Source organism: Balaenoptera musculus, chromosome 17, assembly GCF_009873245.2.
Source record: "Balaenoptera musculus isolate JJ_BM4_2016_0621 chromosome 17, mBalMus1.pri.v3, whole genome shotgun sequence".
Classification (NCBI taxonomy): Eukaryota; Metazoa; Chordata; class Mammalia; order Artiodactyla; family Balaenopteridae; genus Balaenoptera; species Balaenoptera musculus.
The window spans coordinates 37,676,994-37,703,354 of NC_045801.1; the positions used below are offsets into that span (position 1 = coordinate 37,676,994).

Sequence of the window (26,361 nt, forward strand, 5' to 3'; positions counted from 1 at the left end):
AACACCAAACAAGATTCACTCCTTAAGATTATTCCATTTTTGGACAATGTGGGCAAATTTAATTCTTCACCAATAAGATGGCAAATCTGAATATTATAGTATTTACAATCATCTTAAACTGGAAAACCAAAAATTAAGATTTACTAGGACTACTAACAAATAGATGACTACAGAACTTTGAAAGAATAGTTCAATTGGAGTGGTGAGGGGAGAAGCCATATTACAGTGAGTTAATGAATAAGTGGATGTTGAGTAACATGAGACAGGAAAAGACTCCATTAGGTCTAGACATGAAAAAAAAGAGCCTGGAAATAATAAAGTAGAATGAAGGTGGTAAAGGGTCAAAAGAAAGAAAGCACCTGCTATATTCAGGATACTCTGCACAATGCACAGGAGATAAAAGTTGTTAACAGTGGGAAAAGAAAGAGTCCTTGACTTCAGAATATTTATTATTTATAAAGGAGTATTTTTAAAAGCAAACAAGACGTAAGCTGTAAAATAATATTGAGAGTAACTAATTATTATGGGTACAGCAAGGCAAGAGCTTTATATTCATTGTTCATAATCACAAACATCCTATAAGATACTGTTATTCTCATTTAACAAATTAGAAAAATAAAGTTCAAAATTTTCTGACAAATAATATTAGAGAGTTTGTTAACAAAGTGTTTAAAGAGTTCATAGAAGGAAGCAATTACTTTAAGCTATTTATATTGCTCTTACTAAGATCTTTTCATCTTCTAACTGTTGGCCATCTTTCTCTCATTCCAACTCTTGCTATTATTCTCTTTTGAAAACAAAGTAGACACAGCTGCTATTAGAAAAGCCCAACCATAAGCAGATAAGCAGAAATAACCCCAAAGGTTAAATCCAGAAGTCAGAGTTTTTAAGCAAAGAAAGTAGCAAAGACTTTTTCAAACAAACAAAAGCTGAAAGAATTTGTAGATATGAAATGTACTACAAAAACTATTTCTAGAAGTTCTTTAAGCTGAAGTAAAATGCTGCTAGATTAAAACCTTTGATCTACATACAGGAATGAAGAGTCCGGAAATAACTATGTGGGTAAATACAACAGACACTTTTTGTTTTTTAATTTCTTAAAAATCAATTAATTGTTCAAAGCAATCATAACTATGATGATGATGAAGACGATGATGATGATGTAGTCCTGGGGTCCGTAACATATATATAAGAGTTATAACAACACTGGCACAAATGATGACAGGGTATAAAGAGAATCATACTGTTGTAAGCATACTAAAGGAGAATACTTACATTATCCATTTAGTATATTATTATTCGAAAGTAGACAATGATAAATTAAGCATGCATACTGTCAACCCTAGAACAACCACGAAATAAGAAAATGAAGAGTTATAGCAAAAAGCCAATAAGGAAAATAAAATGGAATGCTAAAATATACTCAACTAATCAAAAAAAAAGGCAGGAAAAAAGAAAAAAGGAAGAAAAATTAAATGGGACAAATAGTAAACAAATAAAAAATTAGACTTAAACCTGAACATATGGAAAATTACATAAAATGTGAATAATCTAAAACACTACAATTAATAGGCAGAAATTGTTATTCAGACTAGTAAAACCCAATTATAATCTGACTATAGAAAACTAAGAACAGATATAGGCTCAGTACAGTTTCTAAAGATAAGATACCTTAAGTTTCAAAAAGAAAATCAAGGCAAAAATGAACCAATTCAAGAAAAAAAAAAATTAGCAGCATCTAATAATCAAAACAAAAATCAGAGAACCGTTGCATTTTATGGATTAAAAGGAAACCTATAGACCTTGTGAACCAAACAGAAATAAAAAACTAGAAGTTGCAGTCTGTGTTCTTCATTATCTTTACTTCCAGATAACACATTGAGATGGCTTAATGCTAACAGGAGGAAAAAGAACTTGCAACTACCAGCAAGTTGCAAAGTCTCAAACCAGCTTTTTTCCCCGCCCCCCCCCAGCATTCAGACATATAAATTATAGTGTCCACAGCATTGAACACTATAATTAAGGTTGTATTGGCACTTCTATTACAACCCCATATTTTCATTCATTCATAACATTCTTAGAAAGTCCTTCATGAAACTAAAAGCCTTCCTTTCTTATCTCAATCCCAATTTTTCTTCTTTCTAAGTTAGAAGACCTATGAGAGAAAAAAAATACCTCTTACAGCTGAAAAAAGAAAATAAAAGTCTTCCCAAGGATAAAACAAATACAACAGAACCCCCCAAAAACATTCAGAATGGCAAACAAGAATTAAAACTTCCTTACTGTTAAAAAAAAAATTATTAAACCAAAAAAATCCACCTTACGCCAAGTTTGGTTTTCACGTGGCACAAATTTCAAGCTTATACATGACATGATAAAAGATTCTACAGTTTAAATATATATATATTTTAAGAACTCGATCTTTATAACACATAGCTATTTTCCCAAACAGCTTAACTAAAAAGAGTGTTCTTTCTACTACTTCTGATTAGGAGGCTTTAGACAAAGGTAGAAGTTCAAGAAACCATGATTTCTTCTGTTCCTGAATTTTTAAGGCATAGAATACAGTTTGAAACACATTTACCTTCATCTTCATTCATCCACAAGTTATTTGTGGATGTTCCTGGTTTTTGGTTTTTTATTTCCTTTTCAATAATGTTTTTAAATTACTCAAGTTATTTCAGCTCAAAAACAAACCTAAATCTAAAGCAAAGTATTTTACCATCTGGTGGTTCTAAGACTACAGACAACATTCTATGCTAAATTACAGTCATAAGCTACTCATGATATAACATTTTTCCTTAAAACATTCCAAGAGGAGAGAAAGGTTTTGTCCTCCCATTAACCACTATATCCTCATTATTTTGTACAGTCTATGGCACTCGATAACAATTTGCTGAATGAACTTTTCAACGTTTCCTTCAAATAAAGGAAAATATACTTAAAATGATAATTTGTATGTGACTTACCCACAATGAATAATGTCTCCTTCATATATTAATCTTTGGTGAGATTTAATTACTAATTATGTTAGTATATGATGAGCTTCACAGACAGGTCTTCAATTTGTAAAAAGAATCTAAGTTAACACAACAATCCATCCCAATCATCCTAAACCAAAATTTCAGAAGTCATTCTAGAACTTCCTCTCTGCGTTTTCCTCCAGAATCTGTCCCCAGCTCTATATGCCCACAGCCAATGACTTAGTTCCATCTAGGCCCCATCACTTTTCCCCTAGAATATGGCAAAATGAGCTTAACTAATTATCTGAAATCACCTCCTCCAATCTATTCCTCAACTTTGAAAAGCCTGTCAACTTCCTGTATTACAAATTCAATCAAGTTGCTTACTAGCTTAAAATAATTCAGTGGCTCCCTACTCTCAACTCTCTACACAAGGGTCCTCAAAGTTTCTGATTTCAGGACATTTCACCCTCTTAAAAATTACTGAGAGCACCAATGACCTTTTGTATAAATGGGTTACATCTACCCATATTTACCATAGGAGAAATAAAAAAGGAGAAAAAAGTTTAAATATATGCTTTTAAAAATAAGAAAACCATCACATTAACATAATTATAAACAAATTATAAAACTTTAAGTTTTTGCTTTTATGAAAAATAGCTATATTTTCCAAAACAAAAAGAAAACTGGTAAAAAGAATGGAATTATTTTATTTTACATTTTAAAAAATCTGGCCTAATAGAAAACAGTTGGATTCTCATATTTGCTTCTGCCTTCAATCTACCACAGTGTCACACATCAGGTAGCCTCTGGAAAATTCCACTCTACACTCATAAGAGAATGATGATGAAAAAAGTAAATCATGACCTAGTGGTCTTCAGATCACACTTTGAAAACCATTGGACTACAGTAAACTTCAAACCGTCTTATAAATTGCACGTAAGTTTATGATCTGAGAGACTCAGATTTGAGTCTCACTACCCACAGTGCAGCACAGAGAGACAACAAGATAAATATGAAAGATAAGGGATACAAAGGATAGACTGAGAAGTTGTAATGTGTGTAAAACAAGTTTCAGAAGGCAAAAATAGAAAGAATAAGACAGAATTAATATCCAAAGAGATAAAGATTTTTCAGAAGTTATCAAAAACATAAATCCATAGATATAGGAAACACAATAAATCTTAAAAAGGATAACAAAAAAGAAATTCACTCCTAGAGGCATGATCATGAAACTGAAGAACAGCAAAGACATTTGATAAAGATCTTAACTACAACTAAGGGAAAAAAAAGACACGTTTTACAATAAAATGGTAACACCACTAATATATAAAAATCTCAACAGCAAAAACAGAACCAATTCAAAAGTGGAGTTAATATTTTCAAAGCACTGAGAGAAAATATCCACCAACCCGATGCAACCAAATAGACTATCAATGAGAGAGACTACAATAAAGATTTTTTAGACAATGAAAATTTAATGTTTACCACTAAGAGAATCTTTTGTAATATTTTTTAAAGTACTTCATAAAGGTGGAAATTAAACCCAGAAAGAAGTGAGATGCTAAAAACAGCAAACCAAGAAAACTGATAAACAGGCAAATAAGACCAAATAAGTATTCATTACACAAAGAATAATAACAACAGCAATTAATTTGGGAGGTATAAAAGTAAAATGAAACTAAAATTCTGGATAATAACAGCATATAAGATGGAAAGAAGATAATAAGTTAAAGCCTTCTGAGATCCTCAAAACTGATTAATAGGAAGGAGTAAAGTTAGTATAACAACAATTTAAAGTTTAGGTATACACAGTAAAAATTTCACAGTAATCACTACTAAAAGGACAAAAACAGAAGTATAACTTTAAAACCAATGGAATACACAAAACTGAATCTAAAAAGCACAATCAATCCAAATAATATAGAAAAAAGGAAAATTGCATTAAAAAGGAGAGAAATATAGAAAACATAAAATAAGACAGTGAAAGCAGTCCAACTATTTAAAAGCAATGGAAAAAAATCAGAGTGAAAAGAAAACAAATGTGTCAATCTAAAAATGTTCATATATGTTGAAAGTAAAAAAAGAAAGCCAGACGTAAAAAACAAATGGGGAAAATCATAAATAAATCCCCAAAAAAGAGCTAGTACTAAAAGAGGTGAAAAAAATTAAGAAAATCACCAACACCTTAATGAGAAAACAATAAGGGACACAAAACACCTCACAAAAAAGGGAAACAACTAAAATACACAGGCAAAGTTCAACTTCCATAGTAATGAGACAAATAAAAATTAAAACAACAAACCAATACTGTTCACATCATCAAATCTCAAAAATGCTTTTTTCCTTTAATATGATACACATTGTTCATAAAGATTTGGTAAAATGTACACTTCCAATCTGCTGATGGAAGAGTTAACTAATAAAACCCTTTGTAAAGCAATTTGGCAATATCTGTTCCAAAAACAAGCTTTTAAATAATCATATCCAGGAATTCTACTTCTGGAGATTTACCCTAAAGACAAAATCCTGAAAATTGAAAAATCACTGTGCGCCAGTTACTACAATCAAATTTCTACTACTAAAAACTTCACATTTCTAATACTGAAAAATTATATACCCTGATATAGTCGTTCCTCAATATCTATGGGGGATTGGTTCTAGGACCCCTGTGGATAACAAACTACGTAGATATTCAAGTCCCTTATATAAAATGGTGTAGTATTTGCATATAACCTACTCACACATCCTCCCATACACTTTAAATCATCTAGATTACTTATAATACCTAATACAATGTAAATGCTATGTAAACAAATAGTTGCTGGTGCAGGGCAAATTCAAGACTTGCTTTTTGGAACTTTCTGGAATTTTTTTCCTGAGAAATGCAACAGAAAACTGAAAGTATTTGTATTTAATTTCTGATTACCTTAATTGAATTTTTTTGGTAGATTTGCCTCTATCAACAAATTTGTTTATGTGAATATTAAACTTATTCGAAGTTCTCTAGAGAGTATGGGAAAGCCAGAGGCAACATATAAATTTTGTGCAATTCATCTAAGTGGATAACTATATAAATAATGAAGAATTGAATTTTCCTATGGATTTTTATAAGGACAAAATACATTTTATACTTATACTAAGCTTGAAGTAAAGGATATTCTAGTTTACCAATATATTAATGGAAATTGAGCATCTAGACTTTATTGATAAGATAATGAAAATGGTGCTCAGAAAAATCATTCTCATCTATTACCCATGTCCATGAATGAACTGCTTACTATATTTATATAGACGCTACAGTAATCAAGACAGTGTGATTCTGAGGAACTACAAATGATTCAGGGTAGCTGAAATATGAGAGAAAAGAAAGTGATTCCAGAGGCCAGGCTGAAAAAATTGAGAAGAACTGTGAAAGCAAAAGGACGGTAGCCATTAAGAAATTTTAAACACAGTAGTATCAATCCAGTTTACATTTTAGAAATATCATGCCCAGAGGCAGTGTAAAAAAAAAGGTTTGGAGAGAAGTACCAATGAAGACTGAAAAGAAATATTCAAGAGATAATGTAACAGTAGAATCCAGAGTTGGATGAAAGTTAAGCATGTTTTCAGGGTTTCTAGTTTGGATTAAAGGTAAAAAGTGGAATTTTTCACTGAAATAGGAAATATATAAGGAGGAACAGATTTGAGGTTTAAGATAAATTCAGTTTGGAACATTATATGGGACATATAAGTGAAGGTCCATTTTGCTCTTGGTGTTGGAGCTCAGGGGCAAAAAAAAGAGACTGGACCCTAAAATAGCATTTTATGAATAAATAGCATATAGTGATAACTAAATCCACTAGGAATAAAATTACCCAAGGAGAGACAAGGACTAAAATAATGAAAGCCTGGGAAACTCCAATTAAAAATCTGCGATGGGTAGCAGAAATGAAGTCACAAGAGGAGCCAGAGAAAGGGTGCCAGAGAGACAGGAAAAGAATCACAGAAGCCGCAAAAGTGAAGTTTTCAGAAAGAGACCAAAAGCATCAAATATAACAACTGAGTGAGGATTAAAAAAGATAAATGAAAAGTGTCCACTGGATTTTGCAACAATGATGTTCCTAATGACCTCTGCCAAAGTGTTTACAATGGCATCATGGAGCCAGATTCAGTGAAGACGTATAAATATTAACTTGTAAATTTAAAAGGGATGGAAGAGCATATAGATTGGAAACAAACAAAACTCTCTCTACCTGTAGATGACATGATTATCTAGATAAGAAATCCCAAGAAATCTACGAAAAAAAACCTCCTGTAATTAACAAATGAAGCAAAGTTGCAGAACACAAGATCAATACACAAAAATCAATTGCATAACAATGAATAACTGGAAACCAAAATCAAAACCACAATAACATTTATAAATGCTCCAAAGAAAATAAAATATTTAGGTATAAATCTAATAAAACATATATAGGATCTACATGCTGGAAAAACATAATGCTGATGAAAGACAGCAAAGAAAATCTAAATAATTGGAGAGACACTGTGCTCATGGATTGGAAGACAATATGGTGTCATAAGATGTCAATTGACAAAAGATGTCAATTCTCCCCAAACTGACCTATACATTTAAGACAATTTCTGCCAAATCCTAGCAAGATTTTTCTAAACAAGCTTATTCTAAAATTTATCTGGAAAGAAGACTATTTCAAATAGCCAGAAACAATTTTGAAGAAGAATAAAGTAGGAGGACTCATTCTTCCCAATGCTAAGCCTTACTATATAGCTACGGTAATCAAGACAGTGTGATATTGACACAAGGATAGATATATTAATCAAAGGGACAGAATAGGGAACCTAGAAACAGACTCATATAAACATGCCCAACTGATTTTTGACAAAATGGCAAAAGCAATTCAATGGAGAAGGTGCAATCTTTTCAACAAATGGTACTGAAACAAGTGAACATCCACAGGCAAAAAGATGAATTTCAAACTAAACCTCATACCTTATATTAAAATTAACTCAAAATGGATCACAGATTTAAATGTAAAACTATAAAACTTTTAGGAAAAAACACATAAGAACTTTATGATCTTCGGCTAGGCAAAGAATTCTTAGCTCTGACATTGAAACCACAATGCATAAAAGGAAAAATTAATAAACTGGACCTAATCAAAACAGAAACCTTTCACTTTGTAAAAGGCCTTGGTAAGAGCATGAAAAGACAAATTACAAATTGAAGCTATTTGCGAACCACATAACTGACAGACAGATCTTAGGTCTAGAATATATAAAGTACTCTCAAAATCAGAAAATGAGCATAAGACAAGAACAGATATTTCACTAATACATGTGGCAAATAAGCATATGAAAAGGTGTTCAACATCATTATCCATATGGAAAATGCCAATTAAAACCACAATGAGACATCACTACATACTTATCAGAATGGTTAAAATTAAAAATAATGACAATACCAAATGCTAGTGAGGATACAAAAAAAACTAGATCACTCATACACTGCTCATAGGAATGAATAGTGGGTATAGCCACTCTGGAAATTAGTTTAGCAATCATTTTTAAAAATAAAAATGGGGGGGAGGAGAGAAGATGGCGGAAGAGTAAGACGCGGAGATCACCTTCCTTCCCACAGATACGGTAGAAATACATCTACAAGTGGAACTGCTCCTACAGAACACCCACTGAACGCTGGCAGAAGACGTCAGACCTCCCAAAAGGCAAGAACTCCCCCGGTACTTGGGTAGGGCAAAGAAAAAAGAAATAACAGAGACAAAAGAATAGGGACGGCACCTGCACCAGTGGGAGGGAGCTGTGAAGGAGGAAAGATTTCCACGCACTAGGAGCCCTTCGCGGGCAGAGACTGCGGGTGGCAGAGGGGGGAAGCTTCGGAGCCACGGAGGAGAGCGCAGCCACAAGGGGTGCGGAGGGCAAAGCGGAGAGATTCCTGCACTTCCCGCACGGAGGCTCGGCGCTGACCAGCACTCACCAGCCCGAGAGGCCTTGTCTGCTCAGCCGCCGGGGCGGGCGGGCTGGGAGCTGAGGCTCGGGCTTCGGTCGCAGGGAGAGGACTGGGGTTGGCGGCGGTGAAACACAGCCTGAAGGTGTTAGTTGCACCACAGCTAGCCGGGAGGGAGTCTGGGGAAAAAGTCTGCAGCTGCCCAAGAGGCAAGAGACTTTTTCTTCCCTGTTTCCTGGTGCGCGAGGAGAGGGGATTCAGAGAGCCGCCTCAAACGAACTTCAGAGACGGGCGCGAGCCGCGGCTAACAGCGCGGATCCCATAGCAACAGGGGCGCAGAGGGAAAAACGGAGAGACTCCCGCACAGAGGCTCGGCGCCCGAGCAGCGCTCACCAACCCGAGAGGCTTGTCTGCTCCCCCGCCGGGGCGGGCGGGGCTGGGAGCGGAGGCTCGGGCTTCGGTTGGATCGCAGGGAGAGGACTGGGGTTGGCGGCGGAACACAGCCTGAAGGGGTTGGCGCACCACAGCTGGCTGGAGGGAGACCGGGAAAAAAGTCTGCAGCTGCCGAAGAGGCAAGAGACCTTTTTCTTGCCTCTTTGTTTCGCGGCGGGCAGGGAGAGGGGATTCAGAGCGCCGCCGAGAACGAACTCCAGAGGACTGGCGCGAGCCGCGGCGGTCAGCGCGGACCCCAGAGACGGGCGTGAGACGCTGGGGCTGCTGCTGCCGCCTCCAGAAAGCCTGTGTGCGAGCACAGGTCACTCTCCGCGCCGCCCCTCCCGGGAGCCCGTGCAGCCCGCCACTGCCAGCGTCCCGTGATCCCGGGACAACATCCCCGGGAGAACGCACTGCGCGCCTCAGGCTGCTGCAACGTCACGCCGGCCTCTGACGCCGCAGGCTCGCCCCGCCTCCTCTGTACCCCTCCCTCCCCGCGGCCTGGGTGAGCCAGAGTCCCCGAAGCAGCTGCTCCTTTAACCCCGTCCTGTCTGGGCGGGGAACAGACGCCCTCAGGCGACCTACACGCAGAGGCAGGTCCAAATCCAAAGCTGATCCCCAGGAGCTGTGCGAACAGAGAAGAGGAGGGGAAATCTCTCCCAGCAGCCTCAGAAGAAGCGGATTAAAACTCCACAAACAACTGATGTGCCTGCATCTGTTGAATACCTGAATAGACAACGAATCATCCCAAATTCAGGAGGTGGACTTTGGGAGCAGGATATATTAATTTTTCCCCTTTTCCTTTTTTTTTTGTGAGTGTATATGCATATGCTTCTGGGGGAGATTTTGTCTGTATAGCTTTGCTTTATAATAGCTTTATTTTACTTCACTATATTATAGCTTCTTTCTTTCTTTCTTTCTTTCTTTCTTCTTTCTTTCTTTTTTTCTTCTTCCTCTCTCTTCCTTCCTTCCTTTCTTCCTTCCTTCCTTCCTTCCTTTCTTTCTTTCTTCTTCCTCTCTCTTCCTTCCTTCCTTTCTTTCTTTCTTCCTATTTTTTCTCCCTTTTACTCTGAGCCGTGTGGACGAAAGGCTCTTGGTGCTTCAGCCAGGCATCAGGGCCGTACCTCGGAGGTGGGAGAGCCAACTTCAGGACACTGGTCCACAAGAGACCTCCCAGCTCCACGTAATACCAAACGGCAAAAAATCTCTCAGAGATCTCCATCTCAACATCAAGACCCAGCATCACTCAATGACCAGCAAGCTACAGTGCTGAACACCCTATGCCAAACAACTAGCAAGACAGGAACACAGCCCCATCCATTAGCAGAGAGGCTGCCTAAAATCATAATAAGGCCACAGACACCCCAAAATACACCACCAGACGTGGACGTGCCCACCAGAAAGACAAGATCCAGCCTCATCCACCAGAGCTCAGGCACTAGTTCCCTCCACCAGGAAGCCTACACAACCCACTGAACCAACCTTAGCCACTGGGGACAGATACCAAAAACAACGGGAACTACGAACCTGCAACCTGTGATAAGGAGACCCCAAACACAGTAAGATAAGCAAAATGAGACGACAGAAAAACACACAGCAGATGAAGGAGCAGGGTCAAAACACACTAGACTTAACAAATGAAGAGGAAATAGGTAGTCTACCTGAAAAAGAATTCAGAATAATGATAGTAAGGATGATCCAAAATCTTGGAAATAGAATAGACAAAATGCAAGAAACATTTAACAAGGACGTAGAATAACTAAAGAGGAACCAAGCAATGATGAAAAACACAATAAATGAAATTAAAAATACTCTAGATGGATCAATAGCAGAATAACTGAGGCAGAAGAAAGGATAAGTGACCTGGAAGATAAAATGGTGGAAATAACTACTGCAGAGCAGGATAAAGAAAAAAGAATGAAAAGAACTGAGGACAGTCTCAGAGACCTCTGGGACAACATTAACGCAACCAACATTCGAATTATAGGGGTCCCAGAAGAAGAAGAGAAAAAGAAAGGGACTGAGAAAATATTTGAAGAGATTATAGTTGAAAAACTTCCCTAATATGGGAAAGGAAATAGTTAATCAAGTCCTGGAAGCACAGAGAGTCCCATACAGGATAAACCCAAGGAGAAAACACGCCAAGACACATATTAATCAAACTGTCAAAAATTAAATATAAGGAAAACATATTAAAGGCAGCAAGGGAAAAAAACAAATAACACACAAGGGAATCCCCATAAGGTTAACATCTGATCTTTCAGCAGAAAACTCTGCAAGCCAGAAGGGAGTGGCAGGATATACTTAAAGTGATGAAGGAGAAGAACCTACAACCAAGATTACTCTACCCAGCAAGGATCTCATTCAAATGTGATGGAGAAATTAAAACCTTTACAGACAAGCAAAAGCTGAGAGAGTTCAGCACTACCAAACCAGCTTACAACAAATGCTAAAGGAACTTCTCTAGGCAAGAAACACAAGAGAAGGAAAACACCTACAATAACAAACCCAAAACATTAAGAAAAAGGAATAGGAACATACATATCGATAATTACCTTGAATGTAAATGGATTAAATGCTCCCACCAAAAGACACAGGCTGGCTGAATGGATACAAAAACAAGACCCATATATATGCTGTCTACAAGAGACCCACTTCAGACCTAGAGACACATACAGACTGAAAGTGAGGGGATGGAAAAAGATATTCCATGCAAATGGAAATCAAAAGAAAGCTGAGTAGCAATTCTCATATCAGACAAAATAGACTTTAAAATAAAGACTATTACAAGAGACAAAGAAGGACACTATATAATGATCAAGGGATCGATCCAAGAGGAAGGTATAACAATTGTAAATATTTATGCACCCAACATAGGAGCACCTCAATACATAAGGCAAAGTACTAACAGCCATAAAAGGGGAAATCGACAGCAACACAATCATAGTAGGGGACTTTAACACCCCACTCTCACCAATGGACAGATCATCCAAAATGAAAATAAATAAGGAAACACAAGCTTTAAATGATACATAAACAAGATGGACTTAAGTGATATTTATAGGACATTCCATCCCAAAAACAACAGAATACACATTTCTTCTCAAGTGCTCATGGAACATTCTCCAGGATAGATCATATCTTGGGTCACAAATCAAGCCTTGGTAATTTAAGAAAATTGAAATCGTATCAAGTATCTTTTTCTGACCACAACGCTATGAGACTAGATATCAATTACAGGAAAAGATCTGTAAAAAATACAAACACATGGAGGCTACACAATACATTACTAATAATGAAGTGATTACTGAAGAAATCAAGAGGGAAATCAAAAATACCTAGAAATAAATGACAATGGAGATACGACGACCCAAAACCTATGGGACGCAGCAAAAGCAGTGCTAAGAGGGAAGTTTATAGCAATACAAGCCTACCTCAAGAAACAGGAAACATCTCGAATAAACAACCTAACCTTGCACCTAAAGCAATTAGAGAAAGAAGAACAAAAAAACCCCAAAGCCAGCAGAAGGAAAGAAATTATAAAGATCAGGTCAGAATAAATGAAAAAGAAATGAAGGAAACAATAGCAAAAATCAATGAAACTAAAAGCTGGTACTTGAGAAGATAAACAAAATTGATAAACCATTAGCCAGACTCATCAAGAGAAAAAGGGAGAAGACTCAGATCAATAGAATTAGAAATGAAAAAGGAGAAATAACCACTGACACTGCAGAAATACAAAGAGATCATGAGAGATACTACAAGCAACTCTATGCCAATACAATGGACAACCTGGAATAATGGACAGATTCTTAGAAATGCACAAACTGCCGAGCTGAACCAGGAAGAAATAGAAAATATGAACAGACCAATCACAAGCACTGAATTGAAACTGTGATAAAAACCTTCCAACAAACAAAAGCCAGGACCAGATGGCTTCACAGGTGAATTCTATCAAACATTTAGAGAAGAGCTAACACCTATCCTTCTCAAACTCTTCCAAAATATTGCAGAGGAGTAACACTCCCAACTCATTTCTACGAGGCCACCATCACCCTGATACCAAAACCAGACAAGATGTCACAAAGAAAGACAAAACTACAGGCCAATATCACTGATGAACATAGATGCAAAAATGCCTCACAAAATACTAGCAAACAGAAACCAATAGCACATTTAAAAGGATCATACCCATGATCAAGTGGGTTTATCCCAGGAATGCAAGGATTCTTCAATATACGCAAATCAATCAATGTGATAACACCATATTAACAAATTGAAGGAGAAAAACCATATGATCATCTCAATAGATGCAGAGAAAGCTTTCGACAAAATTCAACACCCATTTATGATAAAGCCCTGCAGAAAGTAGGCATAGAGGGAACTTTCCTCAACATAATAAAGGCCATATATGACAAACCCACAGCCAACATTGTCCTCAATGGTGAAAAACTGAAACCATTTCCACTAAGATCAGGAACAAGACAAGGTTGCCCCACTCTCACCACTATTATTCAACATAGTTTTGGAAGTGTTAGCCACAGCAATCAGAGAAGACAAAGAAATAAAGGAATCCAATCGGAAAAGAAGAAGTAAAGCTGTCACTATTTGCAGATGACATGATACTATACATACAGAATCCTAAAGATGCTACCAGAAAACTCCTAGAGCTAATCAATGAATTTGGTAAAGTAGCAGGATACAAAATTAATGCACAGAAATCGCTTGCATTTCTATACACTAATGATGAAAAATCTGAAAGCGAAATTAAGAAAACACTCCCGTTTACCATTGCAACAAAAAGAATAAGATATCTAGGAATAAACCTACCTAAGGAGACAAAAGACCTGTATGCAGAAAATTATAAGACACTGATTAAAGAAATTAAAGATGATACAAATAGATGGCGAGATATACCATGTTCCTGGATTGGAAGAATCAACATTGTGAAAATGACTCTACTACCCAAAGCAATCTACAGATTCAATGCAATCCCTATCAAACTACCACTGGCATTTTTCACAGAACTAGAACAAAAAATTTCACATTTGTATGGAAACACAAAAGACCCCGAATAGCCAAAGCAATCTTGAGAACGAAAAATGGAGCTGGGGGAATCAGGCTCCCTGACTTCAGACTATACTACAAAGCTTCAGTAATCAAGACAGTTCGGTACTGGCACAAAAACAGAAATATAGATCAATGGAACAGGATAGAAAGCCCAGAGATAAACCCACACACATATGGTCACCTTATCTTTGATAAAGGAGGCAAGCATATACAGTGGAGAAAAGACAGCCTCTTCAATAAGTGGTGCTGGGAAAATTGGACAGGTACATGTAAAAGTATGAAATTAGAACACTCCCTGACACCATGCACAAAAATAAACTCCAAATGGATTAAAGACCTAAGTGTAAGGCCAGACACTATCAAACTCTTAGAGGAAAACATAGGCAGAACACTCTATGACATACATCACAGCAAGATTCTTTTTGACCCAGCTCCCAGAGAAATGGAAATAAGAACACAAATAAACAAATGGGACCTAATGAAACTTAAAAGCTTTTGCACAGCAAAGGAAACCATAAACAAGACCAAAAGACAACCATCAGAATGGGAGAAAATATTTGCAAATGAAGCAACTGACAAAGGATTAATCTCCAAGATTTACAAGCAGCTCATGCAGCTCAATAACAAAAAAATGAACAACCCAATCCAAAAATGGGCAGAGACCTAAATAGACATTCTCCAAAGAAGATATACAGATGGCCTACAGACACATGAAAGAATGCTCAACATCATTAATCATTAGAGAAATGCAAATCAAAACTACAATGAGATATCATCTCACACCGGTCAGAATGGCCATCATCAAAAAATCTAGAAACAATAAATGCTGGAGAGGGTGTGGAGGAAAGGGAACACTCTTGCACTGTTGGTGGGAATGTAAATTGATACAGCCACTATGGAGAACAGTATGGAGGTTCCTTAAAAAACTACAAATAGAACTACCATACGACCCAGCAATCCCACTACTGGGCATATACCCTGAGAAAACCATAGGTCAAAAAGTGTCATGTACCACAATGTTCATTGCAGCTCTATTTACAATAGCCAGGACCTGGAAGCAACCTAAATGTCCATCGACAGATGAATGGATAAAGAAGATGTGGCACATATATACAATGGAATATTACTCAGCCATAAAAAGAAATGAAATGGAGGTATTTGTAATGAGGTGGATGGAGTTAGAGTCTGTCATACAGAGTGAAGTAAGTCAGAAAGAGAAAAACAAATACAGTATGCTAACACATATATACGGAATCTAAGGGAAAAAAAAAAAAAAGGCCATGAAGAACCTAGTGGCAAGACGGGAATAAAGACACAGACCTACTAGAGAATGGACTTGAGGATATGGGGAGGGGGTGGGGTGAGATGTGACAGGGTAAGAGAGTGTCATGGACATATATACACTACCAAATGTAAAATAGATAGCTAGTGGGAAGCAGCCGCATAGCACAGGGAGATCAGCTCGGTGCTTTGTGACCACCTAGAGGGGTGGGATGGGGAGGGTGGGAAGGAGGGAGATGCAAGAGGGAAGAGAAATGGGAACATATTGTATATGTATAACTGATTCACTTTGTTATAAAGCAGAAGCTAACACACTATTGTAAGGCAATTATACTTCAATAAAGATGTTTAAAAAAAAAAAAAAATCTATAAAAAAATAAAAAATAAAAAAAAAAATAAAAATGAAATTACCTTGTAAAATTCCTTCTACAAGGCATAGAAATCTGTACATAAATGTTCACAGTAGCTTTCTTTGTAATACCAAAAACTAGAAACTACCAAAAGGTTGTTCAATGGGTGAATGGTTAAACAATCCATGGTATAAATATATCCATACAGTAGAATACTACTCAGTAATAAAAAGGAACAAACCATTGATACACACACCAACTTGGTTGAACTTCAAGGGATTTATATTAAGTGAAAAAAATCTATGCTCAAAATATTACATACTGTATGATTCCATTTATATTTGTTATTTTTGAAATAAAATTATATAAAATGAGGACAGGTTAGTGGTTGCCAGGGTTCAGGAGGTAGGGAAAGTGATAGTACAGTTAAAAGGAGTAGCACAAGGAAGCCTTGTTATGGTGATATACTTTTATATCTCAATCATGGTGGCAGTGGTTTCACAAAACTACATGTGATGAAACGCAAAAAACAAAACAAAAAGGCAGCCAAACAACTGTATTTGCAAACAATATATCCGATAAAGGGTTAATACCCAAAATACACAAAGAATTTATGTAACGCAACATCAAAAACAACGAACAACCCAATTAAAAAAATAGGCAGAGGACCTGAACAGACATTTTTCCAAAGAAGATATAAAGATTGCCAACAGACACATGAAGTCTGCTCAACATCATTAATCATCAGGGGAATGAAATTATCAAAACCACAATGAGATATCACCTCACACCTCTCAGAACAGCTATTATCAAAAAGACAACAAATAACACGAGTTGGTAAGGATGTGGAGAAAAGGGAACCCTCATGTACAGTTGTTGGGAATGTTAGTTGGTACAGCCACCATGGAAAACAATAAGGAAGTTCCTCAAAAAATTAAACTACCATATGATCCAGGAATCCCACTTTTCCAAAGAAAACAAAACACTAATTTGAAAGGATATATGCACCCCTATGTTCATTGCAGCATTATTTACAACAGCCAAAATATGGAAGCAACCTGTGTCCATCAATAAATGAATGGAGAAAATGTAGTACATACACACATACACGAAATGAAATATTACTCAGCCATAAAAAAGAATGAAATCCTGCCACATGCAACACCATGGATGGACCTAGAGGGCATTATGCTAAATGAATAAATCAGAGAAAGACAAATACCATATGATTTCACTTATATGTGGAATTCAAAAACAAAACAAGTTAACAAATATAACAAAATTGAAACAGACGCAAAGATACAGAGAACAAACAGGTGATTGCCAGAGGGGAAGGGTGTGGGAGAAAGAATGAAGAAGGTGAGGCAGATTAAGAAGTACAGATTTCCAGTTATAAAATAAATAAATCAAGGGGATATAATGTACAGCCTAGGGAACATAGGCAGTAATACTGTAACAATTTGTATGGTGACAGTAAGTAGACTTACCCTGTGATCGTTTTGTAATATACAAAAATATAGAATCACTATGTTGCCCACCTGAAACTAATATAATAAGTTAACTATACTTCAATTAAAAATAATTAAATTTTAAAAAGAAAAATACATATGAAAGTAAATATCAATCTCACTGGTAAAGGTAAATATACAGTAAATGCAGTGGGTTAATTACTTATAAAGCTATGATGTGTGAAGGTTAAAAGATAAAAGTAGTAAAAATAACTATAACTACAATAATTAGTTGAGGGATACACAAGATAAAAAGATGTAAAATGTGACATCAAAAACATAACACATTGTGGGGGATAAAAATGTAGAGCTTTAGAATGCATTCAAACACATGTTGTTATCAACTTAAAATAGGCTGTTATAAACATATGCTGTTATATATAAGCCTCATGGTAACCACAAAGCAAAAATCTACAGCAGATATGCAAAAGATAAAGGAAGGATTCTAAGCTTACCACTAAGACAGTCATCAAATCACAAATGAATAGAGAAAGAAGAAAGGAACTACAAAACAGCCAGAAAACAATTAACAAAATGGCATTAAGTACCTAACTATCAATAAATACTTCAAATGTAAATGGACTACATTCTCCAATCACAAGAAATAGAGTGGTGAAAGGATAAAAAGCAAGACCTAACTATATGTTGCCTACCAGAGACTCACTTCAGATACAAGGACACAGACCAAAAGTGAAAGGATGGAAAAAGATATTCCATTCAAATAGAAACATTTAAAAGAAAGCTGGGGTAGCTATACTTATATCAGACAAAATAGACTTTGAAACAAAGATGGTAGTAAGAGAAAAAGAAGGGCATTACATAATGATAAAGGGGTCAATCCAACAAGAGGATGTAATATTTGTAAATATTTATGCACCCAATATAAAGCGATTCCCTAGGGGAAGTAAAGACACTACTCATAATTTATAGGGAACTCTAAGTCTCATTTTTCATAGAAGGAATCTACAGACAGAATCTAGACTACGCTATCTGCTAGTATCATCACCACCATCACTAACCTGTAGTAGTGCAAGTGAGGGAATCAATAATAGTACAATAAATTCCACAACCTAAGTCAGCAATTCTGAGCCCTTACTCAATGTGTGAAAAGGCAGTTGTTTTAGTCCATTTGGGCTGCTATAACAAAACACCACAGACTGGGTAGCTAATAAACAACAGAAATTTATTTCTCATAGTTCTGGAGGCTAGGAAGTCCAAGGTCAAGGTGCCAACCTGGTCTGGCGAGGGCCCTTTTTCTGGTCCACAGCCAGTGCCTTTTCATTGTATCCTCACGTGGCAGAAGTGGTTAGGGATCTCTCTGGAGCCTCTTTTAAAAGGTACTAATGGGGGCTTCCCTGGTGGCACAGTGGTTAAGAATCCGCCTGCCAATGCAGGGGACACGGGTTCAAGCCCTGGTCCGGGAAGATCCCACATGCCGTGGAGCAACTAAGCCCGTGCACCATAACTACTGAGCCTGCGTTCTAGAGCCCGCAAGCCACAACTACTGAGCCCATGTGCCACAACTACTGAAGCCCGAGCGCCTAGAGCCCGTGCTCCACAAGAGAAGCCACCGCAATGAGAAGCCCGCGCACCGCAACAAAGAGTAGCCCCCGCTCTCCACAACTAGAGAAAGCCCGCACGCAGCAACGAAGACCCAACACAGCCAAAAATAAATAAATAAAATAAATAAATTTATTAAAAAATTAAAAATTTTTAAAAATAAATAAAAGGCACTAATCTCATGCATGAGGTCTCCATTCTCATGACAAGCATCTTCCCAAGGCCCCACTTCCTAATACCATCATCTCTGGGGGTTAGCACTTCAACATATGAATTTGGGGGGGACATATTCAAACCACAGCAGCAGTCAACCAGATTAATCCAGCCTCAGATAAGAGAATTAAAGTGTTAAGAAAATAAATAAATAAAAGGCCATGTAAATATTGTTAATAGCCTTAGCAAAACTTCCAATAACCAATTTCCACCGCATCAAAACATGCAAGGAAAGAGGACAGGCAAGATTGCTCTGTAACTCCAAGCATTAAAAAGCACATATTGTGTTGGCCAAAGAGTTTGTTCAGTTAATGAATACGTGTTCAATAAAGTTCCAGGTGAAAATGAAAAATGTTTTTACTTAAAACCAAATGAACTTTTTGGCCAACCCAATACATTAACAAAAAGCTTAGTTTTTTTATCTCAAGTTTTGAATGGTACTTATAGTTGTGGTTTAGGTTCAAAAGATTTTTTAAAGTTTGTTTGTTTGTTTGTTTTTATGAATAACAAGTATCACTTCTATAAAGAGCCTTACAAGTGGTTACATTTATTAGGTCAAAAGATTTTGAAAGTTTACTTTCTAGGTGGCACAAAGGCCAGAATAAATTAGTACTTTAAAAATAAATTTACTACTCTCTTTAGGTTGAAGAAGCTTTTTGCAAGACTTATTATTAACACAATGAGCAGAGAAAGCATACACAATCAAAGAATAAAAGAACTATATATAGCAAGTCTTGCCCTAGTTTACAGGTGAGGCCCACAGAGGATAAACAAAAATATGCAAAAGGAGAGGAGCGCGTAGTTAAATGTAAGTTACTGGTAAGGTTTTCATTCTTGAGCCATATGCTGGGTCCAAAAGTATTTATTAGATTAGACTAGAGTGTACAAAACTAGCTAAATAAACAAGTCAGACCTGGACCACTAGTGATAATCTGTCATCAATCAAATTCTGTGCCTCAAGTCCAAAAAAGAAAAAGAAAACAGTTCAAATCTACAGGATCTAAAGGTGGGTATGACTGACACAGATATGTCTCTCAGAGTAAACAGCATATTTACTAAGTGAAATATCAATATATTAAACTAATTCAGACTGGACATCAAGGTGACTTTATCTTACCTAACACAACAACTTGGTCACCTGCGCATCAAAAAAACTCTATAATTAAAAATGATCACAAAGACATGTTAAGGAAGTATACTATAACTATTATCAAAAGAGTCATAATCATTATAAATCTCTTTTTCTAAGTAGCTTTTGTGGAAATTATATAAATATCTTGCAATGCTTTTCAGTGCATTGACGAGTAAAATAAAAATCAACAAATGTTAGAATTTAATTGAACTTTACAAACTACACATGCCTTCTTATCAAGAAATTCAGCAACTGTTTTTTTATAATGACGTTTTCTGAATAAACCTCAGATTTCTAACTTTTAAATTTCATTTTATTACATTCTCATACAATATTATTTTTAACAGATTCATACCTATAACTCTAAAAGGCCACTTCATTTAACCTACCATCCCACACTAATTTTATTTAGAAAATAAGTCTTTTCTTCATTGTGCATCTATAATAATTTGAAGTAATATAAATCAAATATGGGCTTACTCAATTTTACTAACACATACATAGTTTTTTAACTTAATTTCCTATTATACTAATCAAAGCTTAAAATAGGAAAATAAACTATTTTAAAATGTGTTTCATCTATAATGTTTTTACTAAGAAATTAATTCCAATCACTAGCATAAACTCAAGTATAACTCTCCAGGGGTGTACAATGCTGAATAATTTGTCCAAATGTCAACTGCAATTTTCAAAAATCCTTTCTACCTCAAAATTTTAAACATCTGTAAAAAGTACTTGTTTTGAGAGTGGTTTACATTCATGACACTTGACCTTTTGCTGTACACACCACAAAATTCAAGTCTCAAATACCATATAAGCAGGAAATCTGATCATTCCTGCAGTAGCCATCTGCGTGGTCCAATATCAAATATTAGTTCTAGGTTACACTAAGTCATGTGTTACAAATCTTTTTCTGCAGCCTCTATAATTAGTTGTAATTTGCCTCTTTTAAAGTGTGTTTCTTATGGGACATCTGGCCTTGAAACTTCCACCTTCCCATTGAAAAAACACTTAGTGTCTGGATTTTTTTTTTTTTTCACTTAATATGGAGCACTGCATGGGTGGTATAACCAAGTCCAGACTTCTTAAAAAAAAATTAAATTCCAGGAACAGATGATGATTAAGAACCATTTAAGTATTACCAAATATAAATGTAAAATAAAACTTTGTTGCACATAACTACAGATTTCTAAATCAATCTCCCAGATATTTAAAGTTCCCAAAATAAATTTTAATGAGAGTATAGCATTGGTCTACTCACTTCCAGGAACTACATTAGTTAAGTTAAATTGGATAATAAAGGTTTGGAATTAGAGATTTCACAGAAAGAAAAACAGTTGTGAGCCCAGTAGGTTCATATGACGCTCAAAGTATCTACTGCAAATAGGAAATGATTTTAGCAATTTATAAATAACCTTTACTCATTTCACAGAGATTGAAATTTAATAATACTCATCAATTCACTTGGTTCTAGAAAGACTTCCTTAAAACTGAAAATTAAACACGGGCTAAGGAAAAAGTAATAAAAATGAAAGACAGAGACACTACTTTTATACAGGATAAAAGTGGAAAAATTCATCACAATATGCTGTTGTCCAGACCTGTTTGCTGCCTAGATTAGAAAATTTTTGGTAGAAACTCCTTAAAATCACTATTATACCTTAACAAAAACACTGAAAAGAAATGTAACATGGGTCAGAGAAGAAAGAATTCAGAAAAAAATCAGTTTCTGATGACAAAACTTCAAAGACACAGTGAAATTAGGTATGAAGGGAAATTCAATATATTTTCATCTTCTCAAAAAATAACCTGAGAATTTTCCATCTCATTTAGAAATGTCACTTTGCAAAAATTCAAAAACCTTCACCTAAAAATTGGACACAATCAGGCCCCATTTCTAGCAGATATAGGTAATAAGCAATATGTATAATCCCTATTAAGGCTATGATCAGATTAAGTAAAATGAGTATGAAAATAACCATTAGGATGTTTTATCCAAATTTAAGAAAACCCTTTTGCAATTAATTATGTTACTTTGATAGGTATGTAAAAAAAAATTAAGTGTATGAGCTAAGATCTGTTTATGTAAAACCTGACACATCCCAAAAGTTAAAAAAATATCAAATACTAATAACTATTAAAATTGGTTAACATAAACAACTAAGTTCAATAATTTCTTACCTGTATTCCATCTTTAAGTTTCAAAATACATTCCATTGTATTGATGGTAATTACCACTGGTTCTGAACCCAGTTTTGTCCATGGTACATGGATCCTCAGTTCGTGAATATGTCCACTTAAAAAAGTGAATGGTAATTTCAATTCCTTAAAACACAAAATAGTAAATAAAATTTAGGAAGTGCTTAATATTTTTTTCATTCTAATGTCCAAAATACTTTCTGAAAAGAAAAACAAAATTTCCAACACAAAAATATTCTGGAAATTACTTTTCATCAAAAAGCAGCATCGAGATACATTCGGTAGATTACTCCTTTCTGCCCGTGGCCACCGCCAAGTAAGCATCGTTGACATCTCCCTCCTCCACTGCCATCACGTCTAAGTCAGAGTCTCCCAAAGAGCCCGAACGGCTGAGGAAGCTCTTCATCGGAGGTTTGAGCTTTGAAACAACCAATGAGTGTCTGAGGAGCCATTTTAAGCAATGGGGAACGCTCACAGATTGTGTGGTAATGAGGGATCCAAACACCAAGCACTCCAGAGGCTTCCAGTTTGTCACATATGCCACTGTGGAGAAGGTGGATGCAGCCATGAATGCAAGGCCACATGAGGTGGATGGAAGAGTTGGGGAACCAAAGAGGGCCGTCTCAAGAGAAGATTCTCAAAGACCTGGTGCCCACTTAACTATGAAAAAGATTTTTGTTGGTGGCATTAAAGAAGACACTGAAGAACATCACCTAAGAGATTATTTTGAACAGTATGGGAAAACTGAAGTGATTGAAATCATGACTGACCGAGGCAGTGGCAAAAAGAGAGGCTTTGCTTTCGTAACCTTTGATGACCATGACTCCATAGACAAGATTGTCATTCAGAAATACCACACTGTGAATGGCCACAACTGTGAAGTAAGGAAAGCCCTATCTAAGCTAGAGATGGCTAGTGCTTCATCCAGCCAAAGAGGTCGAAGTGGTTCTGGAAACTTTGGTGGTGGTCATGGAGGTGGTTTTGGTGGGAATGACAACTTTGGTTGTGGAGGAAACTTCAGTGGTCGAGGTGGCTTTGGTGGCAGTCAAGGTGGCTTTGGTGGCAGCCATGGTGGTGGTGGATATGGTGGCAGTGGGGATGGCTATAATGGATTTGGTAATGATGGAAGCAATTTTGGAGGTGGTGGAAGCTACAATGATTTTGGCAATTACAACAACCAATCTTCAAATTTTGGACCCATGAAAGGAGGAAACTTTGGAGGCAGAAGTTCTGGCCCCTGTGGTGGTGGAGGCCAATACTGTGCCGAACCACAAAACCAAGGTGGCTATGGCGGTTCCAGCAGCAGCAGGAGCTATGGCAGGGGCAGAAGGTTTTAATTACTGCCAGGAAACAATGCTTAGCAGGAGAGGAGAGCCAGAGAAGTGACAGGGAAGCTACAGGTTACAAAAGATTTGTGAACTCAGCTAAGCACAGTGGTGGCAGGGCCTAGCTGCTACAAAGAACACATGTTTTAGACAATACTCATGTGTATGGGCAAAAAAACTCAAGGACTGTAATTGTGACTAATTGTATAACAGGTTATTTTAGTTTCTGTTCTGTGGAAAGTATAAAGCATTCCAATAAAGGGTTTTAATGTAGATTTTTTTTTTTTTTTGCACCCATGCTGTTGATTGCATGATCATGACGCTGAATAAATGTGTCTTTAAAAAAAAAAAAGGCAGCATCAATGGACTTCCCTGGTGGCACAGTGGTTGAGAATCCACCTGCCGATGCAGGGGACACGAGTTCGATCCCTGATCCAGGAAGATCCCACATGCCTCAGAGCAACTAAGCCCGTGCGCCACAACTACTGAGCCTGTGCTCTAGAGCCCACGAGCCACAACTACTGAAGCCCGCGCGCCTAGAGCCCGTGCTCCGCAACAAGAGAAGCCGCCGCAATGAGAAGCCCGCGCACAGCAACGAAGAGTAGCCCCCACTCTCGCAGCTGGAGAAAGCCCACGTGCAGCAACAAGGACCCAGCACAGCCAAAAATAAATAAATTTATTTTTTTAAAAAAGCAGCATCAAATAACTTGTTAAACTATAGTTAATGATAAACTACAAAAACTTATTGTGCAAGTTACATTTAATAAGCTACTTAACCTGTGTAGGCCTCTACTTCTTATTTTGCTAAATGGAAATAATAACAGAATATGATTGTAAGGCAAGTTTAAAGAGGAGAACGGAATTAAAGATAGGAGAATGACCTGACAAAATAAAAACGGACCAACTTTGAAAAAAAATTTATTGAGCTTTACCTAATTAAAGATTGTACCCGGATACTATTTGGTCATAAATTCTAAGTGTTTTCTGACTGGTTTCCATTATTATTAAAAAGGTTAGACGTATGCTAACGCATGTATATGGAATCTAAAAAAACCGTACTGATGAACCTAGTGGCAGGGCAGAAATAAAGACACAGACGTAGAGAACGGACTTGAGGACACAGCAGGGGAAGGGGAAGCTGGGACAAAGTGAGAGTAGCACTGACATATACACACTACCAAATGTAAAATGGATGGCTAGTGGGAAGCTGCTACATAGCACAGGGAGATCAGCTCAATGCTCTGTGACAACCTAGGAGTGTGGGATAGAGAGGGTGGGAGGGAGGCTCAAGAGGGAGGGGATATGGGGATATATGTATACATATACCTCTGATTCACTTTGTTGTACAGCAGAAACTAACACAACATTGTAAAGCAATTATACTCCAGTAAAGATGAAAAAAAAAAAAATGGCACTTCCTCTCAAAAAAAAAAAAAGGTTAGAAATGAAAACATAAATGTTACCACAATCATTTTATACTAAACTGTTTCACCTTCAGATAAAATATGTTACAAACCAACAAAAGAAAAAAACAAATTGTATTTGGACTATATCTCAATCACATTATTGTAACTCTGTGAAAGTTAAGATAAATATTAAGCTATTCATTCATCTAAGAATTGTCCACCTACTTGGTTTAGCAATATAGTAGCAATATAGCTAAATATATACAGACAGTACAGCAAAGTGGTTAAGACCAATAACTCTAGAGCCAGCACAAGTGGATTTAATCCTACCTCTGCTACTTACTAGCACAATGACAATAGGCAAGTTGTATTAACGTTATCTGTGTCTCAGTTTCTTTATCTGTAAAACTGGATAATAGTAGTGTGTTTGAGGATTAAATGAATTAATTTATATAAAGCACTTAGGACACTGTCTTCCTCAAAGAGCAATCAATATAAAGATGCTAACTATTTACTATTACAAATGTATAAGCCTCCTTTGTCTTCACAAGTTTTTTTAAAGGGCAGAATACTAAAAATCTATTTCTACTATTCTAATGGAATGTCACAATTTTTAAACAGTTCTCATTATTTCATTAATTTTAAAGATGCAGTAATTTCTCCCAGCATTAATCAATGGGACAGATTATATTTTGATCAGTGTCTATAACGAAGACAATGTTTACTGAGCACTTACTGTGTACCACACGCTGCTTTAAGCACTTTACCTGCATGCAAAATTTAATCTTTGTAAGTACCCCAAAAAGTAAATACTATTATACCCACTTTACAGATAAAAAATCTGAGGCATGGAAAGGTCAACTAACTTTCAAAAATGACTCATCTAGGAGCGCCATGACTCGAAACCGGAAAATATGATGCCAGAGCCCTTGCTCTTATCAACAACTATACTGCATC

General features: G+C 36.5%; 2 protein-coding genes across 4 annotated transcripts in view; one reads left to right on the forward strand and one right to left on the reverse strand.

The window, feature by feature from the left end:
• VPS13B (vacuolar protein sorting 13 homolog B) overlaps positions 1–26,361 on the reverse strand; it is a 775,748-nt gene that overhangs the window by 736,960 nt on the left and 12,427 nt on the right. For all 3 annotated transcript variants that reach the window (XM_036830846.1, XM_036830848.1, XM_036830849.1), the window contains exon 3: positions 22,656–22,799. In XM_036830846.1, coding sequence (XP_036686741.1) covers positions 22,656–22,799 — 144 coding nt within the window. The remainder of the gene's footprint in view (positions 1–22,655; positions 22,800–26,361) is intronic.
• Positions 23,000–24,133, forward strand: LOC118883758 (heterogeneous nuclear ribonucleoprotein A1-like; the record flags this gene model as incomplete). Its single annotated transcript, XM_036830906.1, has 1 exon — positions 23,000–24,133. A coding segment is annotated over one exon (1,011 nt), but the record flags the coding sequence as incomplete, so codon positions are not given.